The sequence below is a fragment of the Salmo salar genome, chromosome 19, assembly GCF_965601325.2.
Source record: "Salmo salar chromosome 19, fSalSal1, whole genome shotgun sequence".
NCBI lineage: Eukaryota > Metazoa > Chordata > Actinopteri > Salmoniformes > Salmonidae > Salmo > Salmo salar.
In genome coordinates this window covers 29,869,711-29,885,902 of record NC_138309.1, presented here as the reverse complement: position 1 = coordinate 29,885,902, position 16,192 = coordinate 29,869,711, and the positions used below count along the sequence as shown (strand labels likewise).

At 43.7% G+C, this 16,192-nt stretch overlaps 1 protein-coding gene across 3 annotated transcripts in view; it reads left to right on the top strand.

Annotated features, from left to right (window-relative positions):
- LOC106578699 (phosphatidate phosphatase LPIN2) overlaps positions 1-15,324 on the top strand; it is a 47,520-nt gene extending 32,196 nt beyond the window's left edge. For 2 of the 3 annotated variants that reach the window (XM_014157807.3, XM_082965675.1), the window contains 18 exons: positions 2,416-2,511; positions 2,716-3,035; positions 3,251-3,367; positions 3,786-3,921; positions 4,132-4,603; positions 5,352-5,454; positions 5,604-5,791; positions 6,044-6,137; positions 9,521-9,590; positions 9,671-9,754; positions 10,293-10,390; positions 10,796-10,943; positions 11,186-11,334; positions 12,158-12,244; positions 12,743-12,895; positions 13,361-13,475; positions 13,567-13,670; positions 13,872-15,324. In XM_014157807.3, the coding sequence (XP_014013282.3) occupies positions 2,416-2,511; positions 2,716-3,035; positions 3,251-3,367; positions 3,786-3,921; positions 4,132-4,603; positions 5,352-5,454; positions 5,604-5,791; positions 6,044-6,137; positions 9,521-9,590; positions 9,671-9,754; positions 10,293-10,390; positions 10,796-10,943; positions 11,186-11,334; positions 12,158-12,244; positions 12,743-12,895; positions 13,361-13,475; positions 13,567-13,670; positions 13,872-14,016 (2,679 nt within the window). In that variant the 3' untranslated portion in view covers positions 14,017-15,324. The remainder of the gene's footprint in view (positions 1-2,415; positions 2,512-2,715; positions 3,036-3,250; positions 3,368-3,785; positions 3,922-4,131; positions 4,604-5,351; positions 5,455-5,603; positions 5,792-6,043; positions 6,138-9,520; positions 9,591-9,670; positions 9,755-10,292; positions 10,391-10,795; positions 10,944-11,185; positions 11,335-12,157; positions 12,245-12,742; positions 12,896-13,360; positions 13,476-13,566; positions 13,671-13,871) is intronic. The other variant, XM_014157809.3, reaches the window with a different exon arrangement.
- Positions 15,325-16,192: the final 868 nt, after the last annotated feature.

The window sequence follows — 16,192 nt, the reverse complement described above, 5'->3', positions numbered from 1 at the left end:
AGAGAGGAGAGTGAATAGGGGGAGGACAACCAGGCTAGCTCATCATCTCTGAGACACGGCGGTTGTATCCCAAATGGCACCCTGTTCCCTATTTAGTGCACTACTTTTGACCAAGACCCATTAGGTCTCTGGTCAAAAGTAGTGCACTAAATAGGGAATAAGATGCCATTTTGGGACGCTGACAGGAACACCTCTATACTGCTTCTGCTACCGTTCGCCTCAGTTACTATGGCAACCCAATTTTAGATTTGTCTCTGCATAGAAAAGAGGAGAGCTGGCCTTTACAGTACAGAGAGGAATGTAATGTAACAGTGTGGGAGGATTGACCCAGCGTCAGGTAGTGGATTTGGTGATGGTGCTATCTTTTATAAGATCCTTTTGGAAACTCGTATAGCTACTGCACTGGTTGCATTATTGATGGACGGAAAACATTTCCCCCTCATCGCATATCTCTTGAGTCAAGTGTCTCTTTATTCTCTTTACAGAAACAGACCATTAATACTCTGTCTGCATCCCAAATAGATGTTTAGCCTGAGCCTCCTCAGCCTGTATGAAGGTCAGACTAAACTAAGGCGGTGTCAGTATCCCTCCTTAGAGCACCTTTTATTTGATTTATTTATTTCACCTTTATTTAACCAGGTAGGCCAGTTGGGAACAAGTTCTCATTTACAACTGCGACCTGGCAAAGATAAAGCAAAGTAGTGCGACAGAAACAACAACACAGAGTTGCACATAAACAAACGTACAGTCAATAACACAAAAGGAAGGAAAAATAGAAAAATCTATGTACAGTGTATGCAAATGTAGAAGAGTAGGGAGGTAAGGCAATAAATAGGCCCAAGACACAAAAATAATTACAGTTTAGCATTAACACTGGAGTGATAGATGTGCAGATGATGATGTGCAAGTAGAGATACTGTGGTGCAAAAGAGCAAGTGTGCTATTTACAGATTGGCTGTGTACAGGTACAATGATTGGTAAGCTGCTCTGACAGCTGATGCTTAAAGTTAGAGAGGGAGATATAAGACTCCAGCTTCAGAGATTTTTGCAATTCGTTCCAGTCATTGGCAGCAGAGAACTGGAAGGAAAGGCGGCCAAAAAAAGTGTTTGCTTTGGGGATGACCAGTGCAATATACCTGCTGGAGCGCCTGCTACGGGTGGGTGTTGCTATGGTGACCAGTGAGCTGAGATAAGGCGGGGCTTTACCTAGCAAAGACTTATAGATGACCTGGAGCCAGTGGGTTTAGCGACGGATATGTAGTGAGGGCCAGCCAATGAGATCATACAGGTCGCAGTGGTGGGTAGTGTATGGGGCTTTGGTGATAAAACAGATGGCACTGTGATCTACTACATCCAGTTTGCTGAGTAGAGTGTTGGAGGCTATTTTGTAAATGACATCGCTGAAGTCAAGGATCGGTAGGATAGTCAGTTTTACGAGGGTAAAACAGGATGGATATAGGTCTATAAGAGTTTGGGTCTAGAGTGTCTCCCACTTTTGAAGAGGGGGATGACCGCGGCAGCTTTCCAATCTTTGGGGATCTCAGACGATACGAAAGAGGTTGAATAGGCTAGTAATAGGGGTTGCAACAATTTCGGCTGATTATTTTTTTAACAATAGACAGAAGGGCAATTCCTTCTGCACAAACGCAGTCAAGGAGGAGGCTGATGAACTCGTGGATACCATTTTTACATTTCTGTGTCCAGTGTGAAGGAAGTTAGAGGTAGTTTCGCAACTAGCGTTAGTGCAATGACTGGAAGTCTATGGGTATCTGCTAGCATTGGCTCGCGAAACTACTTATAACTTCCTTCATTCTGGACACAGACACATACGCATGGTATCCATGAGTTCATCTGACTCTGGGGAAGTAGATACAGGGCCTCATTGTCAAAATCCTAAAGTATCTCATTAAGCTTAACAGGAAACAGTATGATATACTGCAGGCAGGTAATCTGTTCACCCAGTTTGCATTCAGCAACCATAGCATAGTGTTAGGCCTACTTCTTTTTTTATTTAGGCTATGTCCAATATCTAGAGTGGTCTTGCTGAATTAAGCAAGTACACTATAACATTCTGTGGAAACTGTTTGTTTATTAATGGCTTGGTTTATTACTAGACGTTATTATAAAGTGTTGTTTTGAGAATGTTTGACAAATTCACAGTCATACCTTCTCATGTGGTTACCAGGCCTCAGTTAAACGTCAGTTTCGCCTAGTAATTCAGTTGCATCTTCCAGTTAGTAGACTAGGGGCTGTATACAGTATATCAAGCATCTTCGAGTAGGAGTGCCCCCCTGTCCATGTAATCTTATGGGCAAAACTGATCCTGAATCAGCACTTCTGGTATGAGATGCTTGATACATATGGCCCCAGAGTTCCTCCATAAATCGGTGCCTGACCTTTCCTTTACCTCTGCAGATTGACATTGAGATCAATGGAGAACCAGTGGAGCTGCACATGAAGCTGGGGGATAACGGAGAGGCCTTCTTTGTTCAGGAAACGGAGCAGCATAATGTAAGTTATTTTGTTTTTTTTATTGGTCAACCACTGTTGAGACAGCTTATTGCTGACTATGTATCCCAAATGGCACCCTATTCCCCAAAGAATGCACTTATTTTGACCTAAAGTAGTGCACTATGTATGGAATAAGGTGCCATTGGGGACGCATTCTATAACGTAAACTTGTGACTCATCTCTCTTTTTGTCACCCCGTCCCAGGAGATCGTCCCTGCCCACCTTGTGACTTCGCCCATCCCCACAGAGGAGGCACTGTGGAGGGGCAGAGAGTCTCGAGCTGGAGGGTCGGGTCTGGAGGGTGGGCTGCAGCCCCCCCAGGGGTGCTCAGAGGACCCAGCCTCCTCCTCCGCCCCCCTCCTCCCCCCCAGCATCACAGCAGGGAAAAAGAAGAAGAGACGCAGGAGGAAGCACAAAGCAGATCCCCGGAAGGAGGAGCAACAGACCCCTACTGCTTGTGGGGAGGAGGTCTGTGAGCTGAGCTCAGACGATGAGCATGGTGGCACACACAACAACAGCAGCAGGTAAATCCATGGAAGTTGAGGTACCTACAAAATGGCACCTTATTACCTACATAGTTCACTGCTTTCGGCCTATGGGCCCTGGTCAAAAGTAGTGCACTACTGTATGTAGGGAATAGGGTGCAATTTGGTATGTATTCTGGGTCTGGGTGGGTCTGCTCTGCATAGTGTGTTGTGTTAACCCTGCGGTTGATGGTGTGATCTTTTTACCTCCTCAGGGCCTCTTCGTTCTCTACAGTGAAGGACACAGTGGAAAACAGGCAGCACCCCACCCTCCACTCTCTGGACAGCTACCCTTTCTCTGATGGAGACTGCTCTACCGGTGGCAGCCTCAGGTATGACCCACTCAGTCAGTCACTTATTAACTTCTTATTCAAATATTTACACAGATCATACAAACAGACAGGATCATTAGAGATGTTTCTTTTCATAGGATTTGACAAAACCGATACTAGGGTTGGGATTCAATCCAAGGCACGTTGTAGAGCAGTGCACTGGACAACCGTTAATGCACCTTTTAAAGGCGCAATGTCTCTGACGTGACGTTGGCTCAAGCAAAAATGACCTTAAAAGTTGCGTTGTCGGCTGTCCAGTTTGCTGCTCTGTAACATGCCTTGGTATAAATCCCAGCCCTAGGTAGATTTAAATGTAAGTGCTACGACAAACGTAAAAAAAATACGCCTGTGGAGCTGTGTATACATGTCCTCTTGTGTTCAAAGTGAATGTATTGGGAGGTTTTTTTCTTGATTTCAGCAGATCCTCAAGATCCCTGTCCGAGCCCATGTCTCCAAAGAGCGACTCTGAGCTGATGGTGAAGTCATCAGAGAGCATGCTCAGAGCAGAGTCACACATGCAGTGGTCCTGGGGAGAGTTCCCAGAATCCACCAGGGTAAGGCCTGGGTCTTGCGTCTGAAATGGCACCCTATTCCCTATATAGTGCGCCACTTTTGAACAGGGCCCATAGGCCACTATTGGGAATAGGGTGCCATTTGGGAAGTGTAGACTGTATGTCCTCCATCTCAGAGATGGAAACATGCCAAAAATGTCATGACATGAAATCCCTATACCCACTTATTTCATATTGGCTCTCTTTGTCCAGGTCTGTAAGAAAGAGCTGACTAAGACGGTAACTATAACTCCAACAGAGAACACCCACTTCAGGGTCATCCTCAGCTCTGAGGCCATGGGGGTGGAGGCAGGGGGCATCCACAACTCTCTGGACCCTGTGTGTGGACCTGCCATCGTCAAACCAGAACCCCGGACTCCCAAACAAAGTGCCCTCCATAGCTCCAAACACCACCCACCCAACTCTCTATCTGAAACCCGTTGTCCCCCCCAACCTGAACTGTGTCCCCTCAAACCAGAGCCAAGTGCTCTCACAGCAGAGCCCTATCCCACTCCCACCCCCCTTCTGCCCAAGCCTGAGCGTAGGGCTCGTTGGACCTCCACTCCCCCCAGTGTGCTTGGTTCCAGCCGGAGGGACAGTGGCTCTGCTGCCTGTGGGGCCAGCCGCATGGCCGGGGACCTGGGGGCCATCGGCTCCAAGACTGACTCCCCGTCCAAGAGGAGAGGTACTCATTGTGCAGTGTAAAAGCAACCAAACTTATTTAAGAAACCACATCTAAAGTATGCAGAGATGGTTCATATAGATAGCTTATTGATCAAATATAACACGACTTAATAAGGCTTACTTGCTTATGGTAGCACAATGTGCCGGATGAGGGCATGTCATAGCCCTCTGTTGTCCACGACAGCTGGCATGAACAAAGTCTTCACAGGACCTTTATGTCCCCTATTTGATGTTTTGTGTCCCCTATTTTAAGAACCCCATAGCTTTGTCACTTCAGAATGGTGTGATGTCAACAGAGAGGAAATTACTTATTCATGAGCTCAAACAGTGTTATTGACTAACGTTACACCCAGACAGTGTTATTGACTTATACCCAGACAGTGTTATTAACTAATGTTACATCCAGACAGTGTTTGGTAGAGCAGTGTTTTAGAATACAATAACAGGAAGGAAGTGGTTTGCTCTGAGGTCTGGGAAGTTCTTACTTGCTTCTCAGGCTGTGTCTCAAATGGCACCCTATTCTCAATATAATACACTACTTTTGACCAGGACCCATAGGGCTCTGGTAAAAAGTAGTGCACTATAGTAGGCAATAGGGTGCCATTTAGGATGCAACCTCCATCTGAATGGGGCTTTACAGAATGCTCAAAGATTTATCGGAAGCGAAAAAGGTGAACAACAGTATTTGTGAATGGTTTATAAGAATGTAAACGGTTTATGTGAATGTTGATGGTTTCTCTGTGACGAAGGTGTGAGAAAGAGGAGTCAACACCAGGGGCCTGAGGATATTTACCTGGATGACCTGAACGCTATGGAGCCTGATATTGTTGCACGCTACTTAGGTCCCAAGAGGTACCTCATCATGTCTTTCATCGCATGTATTGTAGCCCTATTCCCTTTATAGGCACCCTATTCCCTTTATAGTGCACTACTTTTGACGAGGGCCTGTATTGTTGTGTTGTAGTGACTGACCCGTCTGTGGTTGTGCCTGTGTGTTGCAGTGAGTCCGAGGCGGTCCCTAAGCACTGGGTAGAGGTGGGCCGGCGCGATGGGTCCCAGTCTCCTCAGTCTGTGGGCAGTGCAGCGGCCGACAGCGGGACCGATTGTCTGTCTGACTCGGCTGGGGATCTACCAGATGTCACCCTGTCTCTCTGTGGAGGGGTCGGAGAGAACTCTGAAATCTCCAAAGGTAAGGTTTCCTACTCTGTGTAAGTGTTATATTATAGTGACTAGTGCCGTTTCCCAAATTGCACCCTATTCCCTAGTATAATGCACTGCTTTTGACCAGGGCCTGTAGGGAATAGGTTCCATTTGGGATGTAGCCTAGGACCTTGATAAGTACGCAAATAATAAACTAGTACACTATTACTCACAAATGCCACAAGTAATAATATGACTTATGATAATAGTGATGCAAATGCTTAGATTTTTTTTATTGCAGAGAAATTCATGGAGCACATCATCACATATCACGAATTTGCTGAAAATCCAGCAATCATCGACAATCCCAATTTGGTGGTTAGAATTTCAAACCGGTGAGTCGTTACAGCCGTCATACTCATACTAATTCATCTTACTACATTGTACTAATTCTTAGACTATGACATTTTGAACAGAAGATCACAATTAGATTTCCTTGAACTTGAAACTTAGCACAATTATTTTTATTACACACACATACAATATACTTTATATGGACTTAGTGTACAAAACATTAAGAACACCTGCTCTTTCCATGACATAGACTGACCCGGTGAATCCAGGTGAAAGCTATTGATGTCACTAGTTAAATCCACTTCAATCAGTGCAGATGAAGGGGAGGAGACAGGTTAAAGAAAGATTTGTAAGCCTTGAGGTAATTCAGACATGGATTGTGTATGTGTGCCATTCAGAGGGTGAATGGGCAAGACAAAAGATTTGCGCTTTTGAATGGGGTATGGTAGTAGGTGCCAGGTGTACCGGTTTGTGTGGCAAGAACTGCAACGCTGCTGGGTTTTTCACGCTCAAAGTTTCCCTTGTGAATCAAGAATGGTCCACCACCCAAAGGGCATCCAGCCAATCTGACACAACTGTGGTAAGCAATTGAGTCAACATGGGCCAGCATCCCTGTGGAACGCTTTCAACACCTTGTAGTCCTTGCCCCGACGATTCTGAGAGAAAAAGGGGGTGCGACTCAATATTGTGTTTAATTCATGCCATATATATATATATATATATATATATATATATATATATATATATATATATATATACACATACATACAGTATCTCACATTTTTGTCAATATTTGAGTATATCTTTTCATGTGACAACACTGAAGAAATGACACTTTGCTACAATGTAAAGTAGGGAGTGTACAGCTTGTATAACAGTGTACATTTCCTGTCCCCTCAAAATAACACAACACACAGCCATTAATGTCTAAACCGCTGGCAACAAAAGTGAGTACACCCCTAAGTGAAAATATCCAAATTGGGCCCAAAGTGTCAATATTTTGTGTGACCACCATCATTTTCCAGCACTGCCTTCACCCTCTTGGGCATGGAGTTCACCAGAGCTTCACAGGTTGCCACTGGAGTCCTCTTCTACTCCTCCATGACGACATCACGGAGCTGGTGGATGTTAGAGACCTTGCACTCCTCCACCTTCCGTTTGAGGATGCCCCACAGATGCTCAATAGGGTTTAGGTCTGGAGACATGCTTGGCCAGTCCATCACCTTTACCCTCAGCTTCTTTAGCAAGGCAGTGGTCGTCTTGGAGGTGTGTTTGGGGTCGTTATCATGTTGGAATACTGCCCTGCGGCCCAGTCTCCGAAGGGAGGGGATCATGCTCTGCTTCAGTATGTCACAGTACATGTTGGCATTCATGGTTCCCTCAATGAACTGTAGCTCCCCAGTGCCGGCAGCACTCATGCAGCCCCAGACCATGACACTCCCACCACCATGCTTGACTGTAGGCAAGACACACTTGTCTTTGTACTCCTCACCTGGTTGCCGCCACACACGCTTGACACCATCTGAACCAAATACGTTTATCTTGGTCTCATCAGACCACAGGACATGGTTCCAGTAATCCATGTCCTTAGTTTGCTTGTCTTCAGCAAACTGTTTGCGGGCTTTCTTGTGCATCATCTTTAGAAGAGGCTTCCTTCTGGGACGACAGCCATGCAGACCAATTTGATGCAGTGTGCGGCGTATGGTCTGAGCACTGACAGGCTGACCCCCCCCCCAACCCTTCAACCTCTGCAGCAATGCTGGCAGCACTCATATGTCTGTTTCCCAAAGACAACCTCTCGATATGACGCTTGAGTGCACGTGCTTTTGAGCACGTGCACTCAACTTCTTTGGTCGACCATGGCGAGGCCTGTTCTGAGTGGAACCTGTCCTGTTAAACCGCTGTATGGTCTTGGCCACCGTGCTGCAGCTCAGTTTCAGGGTCTTGTCAATCTTCTTATAGCCCAGGCCATCTTTATGTAGAGCAACAATTATTTTTTCAGATCCTCAGAGAGTTCTTTGCCATGAGGTGCCATGTTGAACTTCCAGTGACCAGTCAGTATGAGGGAGTGTGAGAGCGATGACACCAAATTTAACACACCTGCTCCCCATTCACACCTGAGACCTTGTAACACTAACGAGTCACATGACACCGGGGAGGGAAAATGGCTAATTGGGCCCAATTTGGACATTTTCACTTCGGGGTGTACTCACTTTTGATGCCAGCGGTTTAGACATGTGTTGAGTTATTTTGAGGGGACAGCAAATTTACACTGTTATACAAGCTGTACACTCACTACTTTACATTGTAGCAAAGTGTTATTTCTTCAGTGTTGTCACATGAATGTGAGGGGTGTACTCACTTTTGTGAGATACTGTATGTGTGTATGTGTGTGTATATATATGAATATGAACAGAAATATAAATGCAACAATTTCAAAGATTACTGAGATTACAGTTCATATGAGGAAATCAGTCAATTGAAATAAATTGATCAGGCCCAAATCTATGGATTTCACCTGACTGGGAATATAGATATGCATCTGTTGATCACAGATACCTTAACAAAAGAATGGGCCTCACAATGTGCCTCAGGATCTCGTCACGGTATTTCTGTGCATTCAAATTGCCATCGATAAAATGCAATTGTGTTCGTTGTCCGTAGCTTATGCCTGCCAATACCATAACCCCACCGCTACCATGGGGTACTCTGATCACAACGTTTACATCAGCAAACTGCTCGCCCACCAGTTGGACTTTCTGCCACATTCTCTAAATTGACATTGGAGGCGGCTTATGATAGAGAAATGAATGTTCAATTCTCTGGCGGACATTCCGGCAGTCAGCATGCCAATAGCACGCTCTTTCAAAACTTGAGACATTTGTGGCATTGTGTGTTGTGACAAAACTTCCCATTTTAGAGTGGCCTTTTAGTGCCCCCAGCACAAGGTACACCTGTGTAATGATCATGATGTTTAATCAGCTTCTTGATATGCCGCACCTGTCAGGTGAATGGATTATTTTGACAAAGGAGAAATGCTCACTAACAGGGATGTAAACAAATGTGTGCACAAAATCTGAGAGAAATAAGCTTTTTGTGCGTATGGAACATTTCTGGGATCTTTTATTTCAGCTCATGAAACATGGGACCAGCACTTTACATGTTGCCTTGCATTTATATTTGTGTTCAGTGTGTATACAAAGCTGTTATCAAGGCAATGGGTGGCTACTTTGAATAATCTCAGATATAAAATATATTTAGATTTGAACACTTTTTTACTTACCTGATTCCATATGTGTTATTTCATAGTTTTGATATCCACACTATTCTACAATGTAGAAAATAGTAACAATAAAGACAAACCCTTGATTGAGTAGGTGTGTCCAAACTTTTGACTGGTACTGTGCTGTTTTTTTTTTTACAGATATTACAACTGGACATTGGCAGCTCCGTTGATACTGAGTATGCAAGCTTTCCAGAAGAACCTGCCCAAGGTAGATCACAAGTTATGCATTATAAATGTATGTTATAACTTTCAAATGCTGTGTGTGTACTCATAAATACTTAATCTCAGGCCACAGAAGAGGCGTGGGTGAAGGAGAAGATGCCTAAGAAGTCTGGCCGCTGGTGGTTCTGGAGGAAGAGCAGCGTCAAACAGGTAGGAAATGCATCCCAAATGGCACCCTATTCCCCATATAGTGCACTGCTTTTGATCAGGGCCTATAGGGGCTCTGATCAAAATGAGCGCACTACATAGGGAATAGGGTGCCATAATGGGATGCACAACAGGGTGTTCTTGCAGTATGCTATAGGTCCACTGGTATTGATACTCTAGTACTCATAGTGAAATCGACCCTAGCTGAACTACTTTCTGGATACTATACTTCGTCAACTTGAACAGATGGTCCATGGTGTTCACCCTCTTTTTCGTCATGCCTCTGTTTGTGTGGGCAGGAAGTAGTTCCCATGTGAATCGCATTGGATTTGTTTTAATTTCCATTGTAAATGAGCCTAAGCAAGTCAGAGTGAGGAGAACCATGTGCTCATTGTACAGCATGACTATAGGAAGGAGTTGTTCAGTAAAAATGCGCAGTAATTACACTATAAATCAATGAATAAATACTCTGTCATATCAAATCAATGTTGATATGATGTTCCGTTATAGGGTAATTAATGTTGTCTGCTCCTCTCGCCAGTCTTCAGAGGCCAAACTGGACAGGCAGGAGTCCCTGTCAGAGACACACAGAGACACAGAGAGCCCTGTCCTTGATCAACAGAGTCCAGCAGTCCCACAGTGAGTCAGCCCAGCACCACCCTGTCTGTCCCCCACCACCAGCCCTGGCATTGTTTCACAAGGGGAATCCCAATTAGTCACATACTGATGTCACCCTCCTTACCCATATTCTTGACACCACAAATGACAAACTGGATTAGCTCTGGGAAAACAGTGACTCATAGGAAGTGCCCCTGAGAACATGCATGAGGCACCTGGTTTAGAAGTCTCATCAGCATTTTGTCTTTCAGTAGTAAATGAAGCTGAATGACAATTCAGATTGTTGGGATACTGCCCTCTAGTGGCAACACATACAAGTTCATTTTGAGTAACTACTCACTCTCATCTTTACTCATATTAGTTTAAACTTATACTGTTTTTAGGAAGTCTGATGTTGAAATGAGGTTGTTGTTATTTGGAATGCAGGCAGAAAGCAGCAGCAGACTCCTCCAGTGATGAAGAATCTAAAGAGCTGAATGCACTGGCACCTACTGAGCGTGTGCAGACAGAGATTTCAGCACCAACCGGATCACACTCCTACAAGAAGTCTCTCCGCCTCTCATCTGACCAGATAGTAAGAGCCACGTTCATAACTTATGAAGTTATATTACCACAGAGTTGGACAGAGTGCACATCGCTGCATCCTTGCCATAATGGCTTTTCTGACAGCACGGGCAGCGCCATTTGAAGGCTTTTGGGGGCAAGTGCACCCTCTCTCCTAATCTGTATATTAGCACCTGTCAATAACCAGCAGATATTTGGAAAACCACTTGCTGTCACTCTCTCACGCACCACTTCATCTCTGTCTTCTCATAGGTGAGTCTGAAGCTGAGGGAGGGGCCTAATGACGTTACTTTCAGCATCACCACTCAGTACCAGGGCACGTGTCGCTGCGAGGGCACCATCTACCTGTGGAACTGGGATGACAAAGTCATTATCTCTGACATCGACGGCACCATCACCAAGTAAAGTGGCTTTCAATGCTGTTGAACTACATTACCAGTGTTACATTCCCCAATAAGAAACCAAAAATACTTTCGCTTTTTGGCCACTAGAGGCCTCTATCATTCTCTATGGTCTTAACACACCAACCATGGACGCCCACTAGATTTTCCCAGTAACAGACAAGCTAAAAGAAAAGTAAACCCACACCAACTTGGCTTAGGGACTGAAAATAAGTGTAGCCAAACAACCTAACAGGGGAGACACAAGATAAAAGGCTTTGTTTATCAGCTTAAAGAGGACGAGCTAAAAAAAAAAAGAGGTGCAGCTCTTCCAACATCCCTCATGATATCTGAAGCACTGGACCAACAGCTTTTAAATAGCAGCTGTGCCAGCACAGGTGAAACCTCTTCTGACTCACGAGGACGACAAGTGCAACCCATCCTGACCAATGAGTAGGATTCCAATCAGAGCGTGCCACACCCACACGGAACCATCCTCGAAATTGACTTTGAGAGAAAAACCAAAAGCCTGTAACACCACTCAATGTCAACTCCTACTGTCTGAGGCTGTGTCCCAAATGGCACCCTATTCCCCTCTTAGTGCACCATAAGGCCCTGGTCAAAACTAGTGCACTATATAGGGAGTTGGATTAAGGTCCTCTCCTGATCTTTTAATCTCACAGTTTGTTTGTTTGATACTAGAGGTCTGTCTGGTAATCAGATCATGGTTACACTTAATTAATCAGTTCTTAAGTTATTATTATAATCCTATAAGGCATTCACGCTAGCTAATTCCTCCAGGTGAAGCTAGTTTTGAAGCCTCACAAAATGCTTATTTTCTTAGGTCAGATGTGTTTGGCCAAATCCTCCCTCAGCTTGGGAAAGACTGGACTCATCAAGGCATCGCTAAGCTCTACCACTCGGTGCATGAGTAAGTAGGCCCCAGGCCTGTGGCTGTATGTGTAAAGTTTCTCAGCGAGAGTACTGATCTAGGATTAGGGCCTCTATTCAATCTGTGTCGCGGAAGTTCAGCGTTCCCCCAAAAAATGTAAAGGCAATATTCCCGCGTTAGCGGCGACTGCATTCAAGTTAAACGCTGTGTATATCGGAAATTACCTTTACATTTATTTTGCACAATCTGTAACGCTTCAGCGATCCAGACTGAATAGAGCCTGTTCTTATTTATTATCTAAAAGGCAAAACTGATCCTAAATCAGCTCTCCTACTCTGAAGCATTTGATACATACGGCCCCAGAGCTACCGTTTCTGACAATCACCACTTATGCACGACTATTCACATTCTTGTTCCACGTAAAGAAACTCCAGTAGCTCAACAATTAGAGTGAGTGGCTAGGATAATGATCCAATGTAGGCTCTATATGCATGTTGAGGTTGCAGTTACTTCAGTACTTATGTCTACTGTCTTTAGGAATGGCTACAAGTTCCTGTACTGTTCGGCGCGTGCCATCGGCATGGCCGACATGACTAGAGGGTACCTGCACTGGGTGAACGACCGGGGAACCATCCTGCCTCAAGGACCCCTCATGCTCTCTCCTAGCAGCCTCTTCTCTGCCTTTCATAGGTAAAACTGACCTTTCCGTTCTCATTTGGTCAGTCTGTTTATTATTGTAATAGTCATATGGTTTAGTATGAAGATATGTAGAAACGGCTTCTCCAGTAGAAATGCGCAATTACGCTTGTAGGTGATGTCATGGCAACGTTGGCTAGCTAAGTTCACGCGCAGAAACACGCCATCGGGTCTAACGGTTGTCTCACGCCGAACTGCGCATGTGCAGGCTGTCAAATCAAAGGCATTCCTTAGATATAAAGTTGTTTTTGACTAAAATGAAAATGTAAACAGTCTGGGTGGCCATTTGATTAATTGTTCAGCATCTTATGGCTTGGGGGTAGAAGCTGTTGGGCATCTGGGTTTAGAAACTCTGATACAGTTATGATAGTGTTGCAAAATGGTTTGATATAAACATTGTAATAGTCTTGTAATATGGTTACATTTCAAGCATTTTATTTTACTTTAAACTTCTATAAGGGAGGTAATTGAAAAGAAGCCAGAGAAGTTCAAGATTGAATGCCTCACAGACATCAAGAACCTCTTCTACCCAAACACACATCCCTTCTATGCAGCCTTTGGAAACCGAACAAATGTGAGCTTTGTTTTATCTTGTAATTATATACCTAATTTTGAATATCAGAATGGGGGGACTGTTAAGATGACTCTTCCATTTTTTGGCTCAGGATGTGTTTGCCTACAAGCAAGTGGGTGTCCCTGTGTGTCGGATATTCACAGTCAATCCCAAAGGAGAGCTCATCCTAGAGCAATCAAAAGGCAATAAAACGTCGTAAGTAGCTACTTTGCAGGTCTGTTTATCTGTCTGTATGTCAGTAGTGTGGGTTTCTTTGGAAGTATTTGGGCCGGAATTCAGCTCAGGCGTCAATTACCTTCAAAGTCAAGTGCAGTGCGTAGGCCGACCATGTGCCTTTGAATCCCGACCTTGGTCAGTAAGTAACTGTTATCTAACCCCTTGCCTGTCTCAATGTAGGTACGGCCGACTGAGTGAACTGGTAGAGCACGTTTTTCCTTTACGCAGTAAGGAGCAGAGCGCCACCTTCAGTTTCCCAGAATTCAGTTCCTTCTGCTTCTGGAGACAGCCAATTGATGAAGTCTGTCTTGAGGAGCTGCTCTGAGACAACCAATCGCTGAAGTCTGTCTTGAGGAGCTGCTCTGAGACAACCAATCACTGAAGTCGGTCTTCAGGAGCTGCCCTGATTCTGATTGGACAATTCCCACAGCTGTGGTATTATTTTCAGGTATTAAGGTAGCAATTAACAGACACTTTAGTACGGTAGATAAACTTTGTTTTTTGGACGAAAAAAAAAATCACTTGAAATCAACCTCAAATCGGCATAGGCAATATTGTGTGTTGCGTAATCATTTCATGGCTCTTTCCGTTATGATTGCTTGCACTGCCTTAATATCAGCTTTGATGACTGTATACTATGTGTCTACTGATGCTGATGCTTACTCAATTGTTTAGTGCTCCACAGGTACAAAAGCACTCGTTGTGAAGATATCAATAAGAACTGCCTCACATAATACATGCAGACATACATTCTAACAGACTGTACAGCCTTCTTAGAATACAATGTGAAGAGAAAGAAGGCCGGCTTAGTTGTAAGGTTAGTTGATTATTTGGCTTTAGTGATAATGCTGACTTTTCACTTCTCATTTGGTTCAGTCTGCTTCTAATTATAAAAGTTATATTGTTGCAATATGGTTAGATGTTAATTTGGAGAATCACGCTGCTTTGAAAGGCCTTAACGTATACAGTGCATGCTAAGCTTTAACAGATTATTCTCTGAGCTGCCAGTGGAACTGGCACAAATCTTAATAGGTAGAGATTTAATATATCTGAGCTGGCTCAATGTTTAAGACATACAGACAGGTAGCTGTGGTGAGGTTAAAGGTGAAGGAAGCACTTTCTAAAGTGTAGATGTTGCTCACACACACAGTACTGGAGATTTTGGATGGAGACAGACTAATTTGCACTGAAAGCACAATTACAGTATTATGTTGGAACTTTTAGCAGACATTTTATGGGTTACCTTTACAATGTTTATGAAATGAATTCTTCTTTATTGGATATATTTCTGTTATGGCTTGGGTTAGTCTTGTATATTTGGAACTATATTTAGATTTAGCATCCTCATTTGGCTGTTGTATGTGATGGTGTTGCAGAGTTCCTCAGTAATGATGTCATTCTTTCTATGAAAGAGCTATTGTGTGTGGAGAGTATACACATCCTAACACTCTGGTATTTGTGGGGTTTTTTCAGCAACTGCTTGGATCGTGATCAGTGTATCTGTTAAGAGATTCATTTCACAGTTCTCACTCTTTCCCACCTCAAAATGCCTTTTTGCACGTCACCATGTACATTGAAGTGTGTGTTTTGGGATATGAATGGTTACCACAAGAATAAATACATTCGAAGATTCCATGCAGATGTTTGGTGTAATGAGGGTGTGAGTTTTGGAAAAGCTCTTCATCTAGCTAAACAACTCTGTTAAAAACACAGCGTGACATTTTGCTCAGAGACCTTCATCAGATAAATATATGTTAGAATGGAGAGTGTTGCACCAACTTCTGATACATCATTCCATTATTTAAATGAGCACCTCCTACTACAGTTGTTTGAACACGCAATCCACTTTTTCCTAAACAAAACTCACTGTAATTCATGTAAGAAACATCTGTGATACCATTCGGTCATAATTTATAGTGATACTATAAACAGTAGGCCTATATTATTATAATAATAACACAATACCCTAGTTAATAAACACTCATGGCTACTGTTTAAACAAAGCTTTTATAACTGGCCCCCGGGGCTGAATTTAAGTCCTCTGATCCAAGAAAAGGTACTGAAACATTTCCTTTTCAGGCATTGGTCCTAAAGAACATTGACACATTGGGATGTGTTGAAATACAAAAGACCTTTCAAAACAACTGTCCTTGTTGAAAAGTTCTGTATCCCTTGTCATGTAGAAAAATGACCAGCTTATTTGTTTAACGTTAGTTCCTCTAACGATGCTACAGGTAACTACCAAAATAACGGAAATGCTTGATGACTGAGGGATACAAAAGTATATTGAAAGCAGCTGCTTCCACACAGGTGGAACACTGAGTTATTTAAGCAATCAACATCCCATCATGTGTAGGGTCATTATTTTAGCAATTTTTTGGGCTACCACGGCTATGACCCCATCCACAAGTGGTCACTAAATGGTTTGATGCGCATGAAAACAATGTGCCATTGCTGTCTGTCTCCAGATCAACCCAATTTAACACTTATGAGAGATTCTG